Source organism: Rhipicephalus sanguineus, chromosome 5 (assembly GCF_013339695.2).
Source record: "Rhipicephalus sanguineus isolate Rsan-2018 chromosome 5, BIME_Rsan_1.4, whole genome shotgun sequence".
Taxonomy (NCBI): Eukaryota; Metazoa; Arthropoda; class Arachnida; order Ixodida; family Ixodidae; genus Rhipicephalus; species Rhipicephalus sanguineus.
The window spans coordinates 51,352,370-51,367,234 of NC_051180.1; the positions used below are offsets into that span (position 1 = coordinate 51,352,370).

Consider the following 14,865-nt stretch of genomic DNA (forward strand, 5'->3'; position numbering starts at 1 on the left):
CCTGGGGATCTTTAACGTGCACCTAAATCTAAATACACGGGCCTCAAACATTTTCGCCTCCATCGAAAATGCAGCGGCCGCGGCCGGTATTCGATCCCGCGACCTGCGGGTCAGCAGTCGAGCGCCATAACCACTAGACCACCGTGGCGGGGCTATAAAATGAGGAATATTGACGAATGCTCACGTACTTGGTCCCAGCACTTCAATATAAGCAATTGTTCACTCAACAAACAAATATTGACAAAACGGAAACGTTCGCACAAAGGAAGTGTCCGCATGTAACATAAAAGCTCGCGAAGATGTTCTCACAGCAGATCACAAGGCTCTTGCAAATTGTCGCTTAATAGCCGCACTCTAACTGCAACAAACAAGATTGCAGAAACACATGCTGCACAAACACGAAAATGCCGGAAACATGTAGCTAAGAATAACGTTTAATAATAAAGAAACGAGGAATATTTTCCCGTGATTTAGTATTATCGTGATATTTCTGATTCCTCCAAAAATTTCAATGACACGCGTAACATTGTTTTGAAGTTGTTTTGTTGCCCATAGGCTAAAAATGATCGTCATTGATAGTGGTCGTCTATCTAGACCACGAAGCTTTTGCTGAAGTTCCTTGCGAGGAACAGCGTAGTTTTGGCAATGCAGAAGAAGTTGCTCTGTGCCTTCTCCAGCCTCTTCACATGACCATGTAACACGGTGTGTTCATATCTTCAGTTCTCAAGAACTTGTGATAAACACGAATCCTTGAAGTTCTACCTGCCCAGAAGTATTTTGGTGACACATATCTCGTGTATCAATGCTTCACTTTTCACAGTGCTTATGAGAGTCAATTGATGCATCAATTATTACACCGGAGCTCTTATGCTCGAGGTTGGTCGTGCGTCGTAGATAGAAAACTAATATCAGTATGAATCGGCACGCGCTGTCTTCTTCATTGTCGTCTTCAGCTTCGCTCCCAAAACACGCGCGCCGATTTCTCCGGCGAGGGATGTAATAAATCTGATGGGCGAGAGAACGAGTACACAGAGAGAGGAAGAAAGGGAGGAATAGAGACAGAAGGAAAGAGAAATAAATATAGATGAAGAGAGAAAATCTTGGCGAAAAAAGTTTTGTGGTGAGAGCAAGCATAGCCATGTGTAGTATAGTATAGCAAGAGGTCGGACAGAGAAGTGTGAGAAGGTAAAAGCCTAGCCAAGCCAAGACCAGCTAGGTACCGACAAGCTCTGCTGTTACCCAGCCTTGCGCGACTTAGCGCAAGCTGCGCAATTTTTTTTTGGCCAAGAAAGAAAGGGTACTTTTTTTTCTTTCAGATTTACGATAGAAGTTCCATCACATGACGGCGGCACGTGTATGTTTTCTCTGTGCATTTTTTCGTTATACGCTGCCACTTTCTTGCTAACCAACTGACGTAGCACCTACGTTGCTGAGCAAGGATGAGGAAACACATTACTGTGAATAGATAGCAGAAATATATGCACTCCGAGTATTTCGGATAAAGTATATTACGCTGTCTTTCATTGCGAAACGAATCATTTTTGTATTTCTATAACCATGGCTTGCGTACTCCCAACAGTGCCAACAATTTCCGAGCATAGTCGAATGGAGGGAGTTACTACCAAAGATATTTTAATGCTGACAATTAGCATGCCTTTCTGTAAATGTAGTACAATGTCCTGACGCTGTCATCTATAAACGGAGCTTGAGTGCATGCATTTTTTCGAACAGAGTTTGAGAGCATGACTTACGGTGCATTGTCACCATTTTCTGTCATTTTGCCTATTGTTTCAGTTGAGAGAACGTGATTTTAGGATTCATTTGTTATTCGCTATTGCGCTTCAATATAATGCTGTAAAAACCGTAAGCTGTAACAGTGCACAAACCTAGAAAACTATATAAATTCATTTGAAGATGCCAAAACCAATAGCAATGTGCATTAAATGCGAAGCCTTGCTTAGCGAACCTTTGACACTTTGAGCGTTTCTATCTATCTATCTATGCCCCGTCACGGTGGTCCAGTGGTTATGGCGCTCGACTGCTGACCCGAAGGTGGCGGGATCGAATCCCGGCCGCGGTGGCTGCATTTTCGATGGAGGTGAAAATGTTTGAGGCCCGTGAACTTAGATTTAGGTGCACGTTAAAGAACCCCCCCTATTGAAAATTTATCCACCATGTGGGATGGTGGATTCCACCATCCACCATTATGGTGGATTATGGTGCTGGAAGATGGTGGTACATGGTGTATGCTGGATGCTGGCGTATGATGGATGCTGGGAATAGCGGAGCGTAAAACGGCTCTACAGCGTCGGGACCATCGTGATTAGCTGTTACACATAAATAATTGTATAGAAGGCGATGTAGAAAGCATTAGTACAAAAAAAGAAAAAAAAAAGCCGTATGCAAAAAAAAAAAGCTGCCGCCACCGGGAGTCGAACGGCCGACCTTCCGATTCCGAGCCGAGTACTTTACCACTACGCCACGCTGACAGTTGGGTTGAGTTTTGCAAAATGACTAGTCAACATACGAATACACCGTTTGGCTTCAGCTTTGTATGTCTCATACTGGACACAGACGCGATCTTTACATCGTACTAAAATTTGCATAGTTATTAAACGCGAACAAACTGCTGCCGGTAACGAATGGCACGTCGATAATGGCAACAGCGCTAACTTTCTTGTAGAATTCACAACGTAACTCCAAAAAAAAGTGTCAAGTGGACCGAGCAGCGGGTATAGTAAACCGAATGTTACAGCTATGTTTAATTGCCGTTTCTCGCTTTTTCCAAAGGGCGACATGTGCAGAGGCTTTATGTCGACTCAAATCTCATTCGATAAATACGCGCGTACAGTTGATTGTGTATTGTGATGCTTTTTTCGCGCAACCTACAGCGCAGCCGTGCCAGCGCACTGATCTGACGCTGTATCATTAGCTACAACTGCAGAACAGCTCGGCCAAACGCAAGTGCAGTGCGCGGGAAAAATATGCCATCATATTGGTTCAGTAAGGCGTTCGAATTGACAAGTCTATGTTCTCGCATACGTGTCAGAGAAGCGCCGGCGAGTGCGACCGGCGGAGGTTGGTGAGCGGAGGCGTTTGCTGGAAGCGCGTCGCATCTATGCTGATCGCTTCTTGTGCGGACACCGTACACAAGAAAAAACGCTTCATTTAGGTTAGCCGATGCCACAGCTGTGCTGTAAAGTCATTCGTACTCATCGGAATCGTGTATCCTGAAACCCAGAAGTGCCGATAACACGTATACGGACTCGGTCGGTTAAGCTATGCCTAACCTTTGGTGGCAATCATGGTTGTAAATATGATGGTGGAAGTGATACTTGGTCGGGCTTATCTCGACGCAGGCCGAAGGTAAAAGTTTGTGCATTTTAGCTTCGCACGCATTTCCACTGTTACCTTAAAGTGCCGCTGAGGTAAGTGAGTGTGCAAGAATTGCCAGAGTTGCGTTTCTAGCGTGACGGTATCAAGCGGCGGCTGTTTTCTGGTCTACCCGCTGGAAGGGCTCATTTACTTCTCGGCAACTGCGCGCCGATGTAACACAGATACTGTCGCTGTTCACACCGACACTTCTAGACTTGTAAACATCACAATGGAGCAGCACATCGCGGATGTAAACCTGATAAGTACGTGCGTAAAATGTAAACATTCACGGCTGCTGTGCTGCACAAATCTTGAGGCGGTTACGCCGCATGAATAAAAAAAAGAAGCGTGCTGAAAAGCTTAATGATCGGCGTTGGCTTCTTTGAACTGTAAACATATTTTTCTACACATTGAACAGCAAAACATTAGAAGTGACAGTGATTTCACATAATGTCACGTGCACTTCCATCATGCCACCGTCATCCAGCTTGTTCACCAAGCCATCCACCGAAACACGTTTTGCTCGCCACCATCAGCCAGCATTTTCCACTTAACACCAAAAAAAGCTCGCCACCACCACCACCATCTGCCACCATTTTTCCACTCTCGCCATCATGAGCCAGCATTCTCCACTTAACACCAAAAGAAGCTTGCCACCACCACCACAATCTGCCACCATTTTTCCACTCTCGCCACCATCAGCCAGCATTTTCCACTTAACACCAAAAGAAGCTCGCCACCACCACCACCATCTGCCACCATTTTTTCCACTCTCGCCATCATCAGCCATTATGACCACCACAGTTTCCACCACATCCACTATTGTTTCCACCTTGTCCACCAAGAATTCCAGCATCCACCAACCCACGATTTTCAATAGGGCCAGGTGGTCGAAATTTCCGGAGCCCTCCACTACGGCGTCCCTCATAATCATATCGTGGTTTCGGGACGTTAAACCTCAGATATAAATAGTATTATTATTGCGATAGCAATTATGTGGACAGTCTCGGTTGATTTTTGCCGTCGCCGCCGTCATGCACCGTTTATGTATATGTCTATACACACACACACACACACACACACACACACACACATATATATATATATATATATATATATATATATATATATATATATATATATATATATATATATATATATATATATATATATATATATATATTATATATATCAAAGCCACAAAGAAACTTAATTCAGAAAAACTTTGTATGTCTTGGTTATATGTCTTGAGCTTTCCCCGCGATGTCCGCGCTGAAGTCACAGAGCGTACGAAGGTCACTTCGCTCGCTGCAGCGGCCGCGTTTGCGAAAGGAGCGCGCTGTTCAAACAGAAATAAGTAACAACTGGGACAGTTCGTTCGCGCTCGTTCTGTGTGTACCTGTTCGTTCGTTTCGTGCGTCCCTTGGGCTCGAGGGACGCGCTGGCAAGTTCGAGCTGCTTTCCGTTCTTCGCATTACATTCCAATTTATTGCTATCGCATTCATTACTACGCCGTTACGGCGAAACTGTGACTTTTTATGATTATTATTATTATTATTATTATTATTATTATTATTATTATTATTATTATTATTATTATTATTATTATTATTATTATTATTATTATCTTCATCATCATCATCTAGCCGCCTACGTCTGCGTACTCTCAAGATCGCCTCCTCAACTTGGTGTAGGCCAAAACATGCATAGGAGGGTAAGAGGATTTGACGAATATGACTGTCTGGTCATGACATTAATAACATGAACATCCTGTCGCGTACGTCGTCAAACCCTTTGCTCCTGACACGTGTGGCACCTACCCGTTTATCACAGGCCGCGGTGTACGGGTATGCGCCACAGGTGACTGGCAATTTATATCTACCCAGGAACTGCGAGAAGAGACATTGGTCATTTAAATGCAAGGGCATCAAGAAAAACCGACGTCGGCAGCATTGGCCCGACAAATGCAAAGAATAAAAATTAGGATCCCAGCAAGTATACAACCCAAGCATTCTGTGTGGCAATCAAGTAGTCTACCACATCGCTACGGCAGGTTTATAAACTGGTTTAGAAGAACAGCCAATGCAGGGGTAATGTCCCTGCAACGTCAGTTTTGCTTGTGGTGTTGGCTATCTAACTTTTACAAGAAAGCAATAAACACTACATATGTACTCCTACGATACAGGCGTCATATCAGATTAAAGTTTGTGGTTCCAGTGCTGGCTCCCCTTTATAGCAGTCTAAAAATTGCCCGCGTATCAGCGTGCTTCGCTGTAAATGTCGTCTAAAGACGATAGAAGAGGCGCTGCGTGAGATATGGACGCCATCTGGCAATACGCCGGGAAACATGAGTGCTGTGTTGCGGGCTGGTAGTCCCGGCGCAGCGGCAGGTGAAGACCGGCGGTGACCAACGCGACCGGCGGGGACGCCGGCCAGCCCGAACACGCGGTTTGGCGCGATGCGCCGAAGGAGCAGAAACGTCCGCACTCAACGAGTACTCTCCACAAACGCTCTTATTTACACGTCGCCTGGGTAAAGCAGGAAAGCCAGAGCGGCGCCCCCTGTCATTCGTACAATGCAATAGTGAACCGAAACCGAAACACAACATGAGCTTGTGCAGAGGGCACGGAGGAAGACAAGTTTCAGCGCAGTCGCATTTTCAGCGCAGCTTAAGAAACTAGTCTTTAAAATTGCGTATCTGTGTATTTTCTATTAAAGGAACACACCACCTAATACTTACCTAATGATGTTGCGCCTCAGATATGCGTAATATTTACTTTTTGATCGATAACATTCACAAGTAGGAACAGCCGTACCAGTTCAAGATGGGTGGGCGGTAAGCAAGTGGTTGAACTTTGGCCGGGTGGCTGAATCGAATGACGTGCCGACAAACAGAAAGACAGACCAAAATTTCTGCGTTTAGGTTCCCCAAGAAAGACTATCGTCTTTAAAAACATCACATTTGTATTCCTATGATTCAGGAAGCTATATTGAAGTATTGCTCGACCCTGGTGAAATACGTGAATGAAAGTTACGTATCATATTCACATGATTGCACCATAAAGTTCACTTATTTTCGGTAATATTGACGTATGTACCCTAACGTGAGGCTCATGTTACGTCGCACCATAAGTCACCCTTTAGGCGCCAGTGTTCGCAACGTGCCTGGTAAGCCTAGGATGTGCACACAGGCACTACACTTACAGAAACACATCAATGCACCTCGTAACGCTTGATTTTGAAGCCATAATATACAGCATAGAAGTATACGCTGACTGCTTCGCATAAAACCGATTCGCACAACGCGTGGGATCTGCCGAATTTTTTTATGTGTGCGCAAATAGTTCCTGTACGAGTACGAGAACTTTTTTTTTTGCCAAGCGAGGCAGTATCACGATAGATTTTGTACACATCGCCACTTTATTTTTCGTAAGAAAGATTTAACGCTATGTATAAGGTGCGCATGATAATAATATTGATAAGATTTAAGGTTATTTAACATGCACTCTACATTTAAAGTATTCCTTCCTGGGGTGCTATGCAGGATGGCCCGAGCTTCTCGGGAACACCAGTTCGCTCCGAGCTCGCACTACGGCGGTCATAATATGAAGATAGCGCGGAGCGCGCGATAGCAGCGTTGATAAAAACGGCTACAAGAACAAGCACGGTGTCACAAACGCAAGTGCGGCATTTACGGCGGTTTTCAAAGGAACACCGCGTGCGAACGCGTCAGCGCCGCTGCTCAGTGAACATTGCAACAGTGCAGCGACGTTAGCGTGATTGTCGCGCTATCTTTTTGTCAATCGAACATCGCGCCTCCCACAGGTGCGTTCGTCGGCGTTTGTCATCTTTCGGGCAAGTTCTCTCGTTCCATCTGCAGCATAGAAGTTTCCATTCTCGAAGGCAACAAGAGCACACACGCAGCACTCGCGTGCAGCTCGCTTGGCTTCTCTCGAATACTACAGATTAATAGATGGACAGGTTACTGTTGCTTACGTTAGGCGTCTGAAGATTTTTCTGCTCTAAAAAAGCGGTAGAAGCAATGTCTGCACAAATAATTAAATTTTTCGTCGCAAATTCCACCAAGGTCGCCTGCTTCATGGCTTCGAGTGGTACGTCGCGAGCGCGGTGAAACTGAATGAGCGACATCGTAGCCACGTGGTGACATAATGTTTAGTTGTTCGTGCGTGTGTGCATAATCTGTGCGATTAAGCTCATAGATGAATCGCGCTGGCTCGCTGGCGTTGCGGCGTGAGCACTGCTCTTCGGCAAGAGAAAACGCGGTGGGCCGACCCTATCTGCGCCGCGAGCGTCTGTCAATCAAATTTATTGATGCGCGAATTCTGGTGCAAACTCGTTCATTCTGAAAATGCCCCAGTTCAACTCGTGACTGTCATGGTGCCGGTGTACCTGTCAAGCGTTTCATGCGATGGAGGCTAAGCAGCCGCTTCTTTGCGTATACAATTATCAGCTTTCACTACTTGTGCAAGGCTGGAGCCGTCGGAGGAGCTTGTGGTCACCTAGCTTCTTCTAGGTTTCGACGCGGCTTGTGTACTCAGTCTGCTCGGTCTACTTCGGAGTAGAGACCACGTCAGGTCGGTCTCAATTTTGATTGTATTAATTAGCTAAGTCTTAATGAACGTGATTTAGAATTGTTATGTCTTAATTGGTATTGATTTAATTAACATGACATTAATCACTCATGTTTAATTAACAAGCCATTAATTAAAATTGACCTAACTAGCATGGCCTTAGCGAGTAAGGCCCTGATTAGCTTGATCTTAATTAACGCATGCCTAATTAGTGTCGGGTTAATAAGAATGGTCTTAGCTTTACACGGCTTCATTAGCATGATCTTATCAAGACGTGACTTAATTAGCTGGGTCTTAGCATGACGTTGCTTAATTAGCTTGGTCATAGCATGTCCGGACTTAATTACCCAGGTATACCACCCAACCAGTTAGCTAATCAGCAATGCGCACGTGCTTGGCGAGCGATCAGACGATGAATAAGAGGACGAAGATGGCGCGCGCGGGCCGAGGTAGAGGCTGATCATGGTGTTTACACACGTGGCCTCCGCCATTAGCTCCGGCCGCGGTGATGTAAGGCGCTAGGCTGGAGCTAATCTCAGAGGCAACGGTGCTGATTATTCTAAAGGATATTTAGTGCAGACATTAACCCTTTTTGACGCTATGTACACAATTGTGTACAACACTTGTTTTTGCTATTTGTATCGACTAGGGGCTAAGAAAGAGCAAGATACATTGAGCTTTGGATGAATTGAACCTCTTGCATAATAGATTTCTCTTATTTAACTACATTTTGCAGTGTACTGTTCCATATTATCACTTTACTGACGGCACTACCATATTCGACGAGTCGTTCGACGTTCCGCTTCCCGCGACTTATGCACATCAAAAGTATTTTTCTTTGCTCAACATGGACGTAATCGAAAACGAATTTGCATGATATTTCTAGCCTGAGATTTCATTCTATTTATGCAAAAACACAGCATGAATGACTTCAGAATAGATATTTAATTACAAAGTGATTAGGAATGATTACTATAACGCATATAAATTAACGTGTTCAGACATTATTTTTGTTGCACTATAATATCGAGTGCCTTGAAATAACGTTGTATTAATTTGACGCATTTACAGACAGTTTTTCATAGGCGGCGTCTGAAAGGGTTAAACGCTTGAAAGCGAATTTAAACCTCTAAAAAATGTCGTTAGTAAATGTTTCTTGCATGGGTGCACTTTCACACTCACTGAAACGACAAACAAATGGAAGAAGATGCTTCTGGATTAAAGACACCACCCAACTTTGTCGACCGCCCTTGACATGGCGCCGCGTTCCGTCGTAACCAATGAAACACAGCGTGCGCTGAGGGATAGATTTCGCCTTTTGGTACTGTTAGCTCATTCAAAAGGGGGCGTCGCCAGAGCTTTGAAAGATTCTGAGTTTCGCCAAACTTGGGCCATCCTGCATAGTACCCCTGTAGTCTTGTGTTGCGTTCGTTTATAAGCGCTACCAAGACACCAAGTCATCCAAACCAGCTGTCATAGCTTCTTGCTTGAAAAGTCTTCAAGCTCACCAGCTTGGACGCCAAAGTAACAAATGTGAAGCGCTGTCGAAATATAACGTCATATTTTAAGTAATTGAATATCTTTGTCTGCGTTCGTATAGTACAAGAAAGAATAAAAAAACGCCAGGGCCTGCGCGGAGCACGCAGAGAAAGCTGGAACAGCGGCTTTTCTAGAGCCTGTTCTAAACTCTCTTGAGGAAGCCAACACTAGTACACATGCAAGATATCCACTACGGCACAAACCATAATTTTTGTCAAGCAGGGACGCACCCACTATGCCATTGTTCGTCTTTCTGCGGATAAGCGCGGTGGCCGCTAGACATCTGCTAGGCATTATGTGCACTTTGTTGATGCTTCATGTGGGTTATGACGATGAATAATTACGGTTGACCACTTTGTAGTGGGTAGGAAGCCTTAAACCACACACTCGTCGCGCATTTAGCATTGCGCGACGAGAGTGTGTGTGTGTTGCCTGGTTGTTATTTTACTCTTCTGCTACGCTATATTACGCATGGTAACGCGATTACTTGCCCCACATGATGCCTGTATAGGTTCTTTTTGCAAAGGAGTTTCAGACACCGGCGTGGCTCGACTGCCGAGGCAGAGGACCTGGGTTGCAATCCCATGCGATCCTAGATTTTTTAATATTTATTAAATGCGAAGCATTTGTTAGCGAACTTCTGCGATTTTGAGCGTATCTATCTATCTATCTATCTATCTATCTATCTATCTATCTATCTATCTATCTATCTATCTATCTATCTATCTATCTATCTATCTATCTATCTATCTATCTATCTATCTATCTATCTATCTATCTATCTATCTATCTATCTATCTATCTATCTATCTATCTATCTATCTATCTATCTATCTATCTATCTAGCCGCCTAGGACTTGGTGCTCTCCTGGTCGCTTGGTTCATCGAATGTGCACCAAAATTGGTATGGCGTAACATGACTGTATGACAAACATAAATGACAAGTCATAACATGAAAATAATGACACGCATGTCATGTACAGTGGCGGTCAAAATTTTGCGGACCACGGGAGCGCATGGCAGACAGCACCGAGGCGCCTTCTCACGGCTGCTTGCGAAGCTCTAGAGCGCGCACTGCGCACGCGCATCCTTGTTCACCTGCCGGCCTGATCATTCGCTCGCTTCAAGTGCGCGCGCACCGGAATGCCAGAGAAAGTGCAAGGTGCCGCGACTGTAGTCACCGCGGAAGCCCCGAGCGATTTGCCTAAAAGAAAACTTTTCTACTTCGCGAAAACTTCGCCCTGGTCTGGACAAATTTTTCGTCCGCTTTCAAGATTTTTCTTCTTCATTTTTTTAACCCATGTGGGTTTTTCTTGTAGGTTTGAGCTACAAACCGGTCGATGCCAAGTTTTTTTTCTTTTATAGCGCATATCAACGGGCGCATGATAGCTGCACCGAGCACCACACACACACAAAAAAAAAAAATCAGCATGCATGAGTTCCGCGAATGGAAGCTGCTTATATGTCTTATCACACATGTCGATTTGAGACAAACTGACGCAAAGCGTATTTTCCACGCTGCGAAGCGTCTGGGAACAAAGCGCAGAGTGCAGCGCGCACCGAGCACTGCCAGTACAACTTACATATTTTGGTCGCGATATCACCGCTCGGTGCTTCCGCGGCGACTGCAGAAGCGGCACCTTCCGATTTCTCTGGCTTTCCGGCGCGCGCGCACTTGAAGCGAGCGAACGAGCAGGCCGGCAGGTAAACAAGGATGCGCGTGCGCAGTGCGCGCTCTAGAGCTTCGCAAGCAGCCGTGAGAAGGCGCCTCGGTGCTGTCTGCCATGCGCTCCCGTGGTCCGCAAAATTTTGACCGCCACTGTACAGCATGATTTACATGCTACGCTCATAGTGCGCTGGCGGCCGTTTCGCTAGTTTGATATAAACCAAAATTGGTATCTTCCAACGTGACTGTGTGGCGAACATAAATAACACGAGTTAACATGAAAATCATGACACGCATGTCATGCACAGCATGACTTACGTGCCACGCTCATGGTGCGCTGGCGGCCGTTTCGCTAGCTTTATATACACCAAAATTGGTATCTTGCGACGTGACCGTGTAACGAACATAAATAACACGAGATAACATGAAAATCATGACACGCATGTCATGTACAACATGACTTACGTGGCACGCTCATGGGGCGCTGGCGGCAGTTTCGCTAGCTTGATCTACCCCGAAATTGGTATTGCGCGACGTGACTGTATGACGAACATAAAAATTCGAGTTAACATGAAAATCATGACACGCGTGTCATGTACAGCATGACTTACGTGCCACGCTCATGGAGCGCTGGCGGCAGTTTCGCTAGCTTGATATACACCAAAATTGGTACCTTGTGATGTGACTGTGTAATGAACATAAATAACACGAGTTAACATGAAAATCATGACGCGCATGTCATGTACAGCATGACTTACGTGTCACGCTCATGGAGCGCTGGCGGCAGTTTCGCTAGCTTGATCTACCCCGAAATTGGTATTGCGCGACGTGACTGTGTAATGAACATAAATAAAACGAGTTAACATGAAAATCATGACACGCATGTCATGTACAGCATGACTTACGTGCCACGCTCATGGGGCGCTGGCGGCGGTTTCGCTAGATTTATATACACCAAAATTGGTATCTTGTGACGTGACTGTGTAACGAACATAAACAAGACGAGTTAACATGAAAGTCAAGACACGCATGTCATGTACAGCATGACTTACGTGCCACGCCCATGGAGCGCTGGAGGCCATTTTGCTAGCTTGATCTACCCCGAAATTGGTATTGCGCGACGTCACTGTGTGGCGAACATAAAAACACGAGTTACCATGAAAATCATGACACGCATGTCACGTACAGCATGACTTACGTGCCACGCTAATGGGGCGCTGGCGGCGGTTTCGCTAGATTTATATACACCAAAATTGGTATCTTGTGACGTGACTGTGTGGCGAACATAAAAACACGAGTTAACATGACACTCATGACTCGCATGTCATGTACAGCATGACTTACGTGCCACGTTCATGGGGCGCTGGCGGCGGCTTCGCTAGCTTGATCTACCCCGAAATTGGTACTGCGTGACGTGACTGTGTAACGAACATAAATAACACGAGTTAACATGAAAAGCATGACACGCATGTCATGTACAGCATGACTTACGTGCCACGCTCATGGGGCGCTGGCGGCGGTTTCGCTAGCTTGCTCTACCCCGAAATTGGTATTGCGCGACGTCACTGTGTGGCGAACATAAAAACACGAGTTACCATGAAAATCATGACACGCATGTCACGTACAGCATGACTTACGTGCCACGCTCATAGGGCGCTGGCGGCTGTTTCGCTAGCTTGATCTACCCCGGAATTAGTTTTGCGCGATGTGACTGTGCGACGAACATAAAAACACGAGTTAACATGAAAATCATGACACGCATGTCATGTACAGCATGACTTACGTGCCACGCTCATGGGGTGCTGGCGGCCGTTTCACTAGCTTGATATACACCAAAATCGGTATCTTGCGACGTGACCGTGTGAGGAACATAAATAACACGAGTTAACATGAAAGTCATGACACGTATGTCATGTACAGCATGACTTGCGTGCCACGCTCATGGGGCGCTGGCGGCCATTTCTCTAGCTTCATCGACCCCGAAGTTGGTATTGCGCGACGTTACTGTGTGACGAACATAAATAATAGGAGTTAACATGAAAACCATGACACGCATTTTCCTCATTGGCATACAAGACGATGTATGCAGCTCTTTGCTGGCTGCTTCGCATTACATCGATTCCCACAATGCGTGGGATCTGCCGGCTTTTTCACTTTTCTTATTTCGCGCGATAGTGGTTACGGACACCGGCGGTGGCGGACAACTACGCCACTTCCTTTGTGATATAATAAAAGCTTCCGCTGGAAAAATATTTTCTTAGATGTGCGCTTGCGCTATACTCCTGTATGCTCCAAATATTGCTTGAGCCCTTATGAAAAAAGACTCAAAGAAACAAAAAAAAGGCATACAGTAAATTGTGGGGCACTCAATAGTGGCAAACCAGCCATAAATAAACTAAACGTTTACATTTGCAAGAAAAAAAACTGATTGATTGCATTCCACGGGGATTTGTACGGCGCCTACGGCACAGCGGCGTGAAGCTATGAATTTAACTGGTACGTCGTTATCGAGTTTATACGCATAATAAAGAGCGTTATTAACGATTCCCATAGTTCAGAGCTACTATACATGCCATACTTGAAAAGAAAATGCTGGCAGTTGGGAAGAAATAAAACGAAAGAATCGATTCTTTCTAACATTATCTGGCTGGGCTGTCTCCGTGGTTCCGCGGAAAAGAATCGATCATGCAAACATATCACAACGTTCTCAACAATATGACAGAGAAGAAGACGGGTTATTGAGGAAATGCTTTTTTTTTACTTGTTTCAGGGGAGTTTCCTCCAGAGCGAACGATCTGGACATTCTGGACGAGCTCCTCAAAAACTACGATCGAAGGGCCCTGCCGAGCAGTCACCTCGGTGAGTGTGCCTATCTGAGCCCGAAGAAAGCCCATATGACGCCTTCGATTATTCAATCACGAGCTTTCTTATTTTTTTATTATTAACACGTTTCGTTTTCGCAGGAAATGCAACTATTGTGTCGTGCGAAATTTACATACGAAGTTTTGGATCAATAAATCCATCGAACATGGTAAGTTCTTCAGCAGGTTTGGTAGCTATAATTGTAGCACTGGCTATTATTCCAGTTATTTGAAGATTGTAACGATTGTCTGCGCAACCTCGAGTTGATGCACCACAATGAACGTGAACAGCGTCAGTTTATTCAGCTGCTAAAATGTGTGCTGACGTGTGCATCTTGTAGGCAAAAAAAAGACATGGATTGCTAATTGTCGATAAAGACCGCCGAGTTATAAGAGACACATTGTATCTGTTTTCTGTGAAAACAGCGTCACTGCTCTGTCAACCTCAAAGGATGGCTTAACTGCTTGTGATATCTGAAGGTCGTATAACAGGAGACACAACACTATGCGATTCCGAACAACGTGAAGCCGCAGATTATTATCAACCAGCATGGTCGCTCAGCTAATGTTCTGAAACTGTTCAATCGAGCATGCAGATTTGTCACTGGAAGTATTGTTGTTTCTTTGTTTGTTTGTTGTACTCTGCAAGAAACGGCATGCACCATAGTTTCAAAAAGAGAGTGCCTTAAGGAAACTGCTATGATACATTTCCCAGCATTTCATTGTTTTATTGTAGGACGCGCTCTATCCGCGTCTATTGTCGAACGCAATGCTCTATTTGTGAAACACCGTCCGAGATCGCACGCTTTCACCGTTTCGTGCGCAATTCACC

General features: G+C 45.1%; 1 protein-coding gene across 1 annotated transcript in view; it reads left to right on the plus strand.

The window, feature by feature from the left end:
- Positions 1-14,865, plus strand: part of LOC119393623 (glutamate-gated chloride channel) — a 79,910-nt gene that overhangs the window by 40,024 nt on the left and 25,021 nt on the right. The window contains exons 2-3 of the mRNA XM_037660732.2: positions 13,943-14,031; positions 14,136-14,203. Of these exons, the coding sequence (XP_037516660.1) occupies positions 13,943-14,031; positions 14,136-14,203 (157 nt within the window). The remainder of the gene's footprint in view (positions 1-13,942; positions 14,032-14,135; positions 14,204-14,865) is intronic.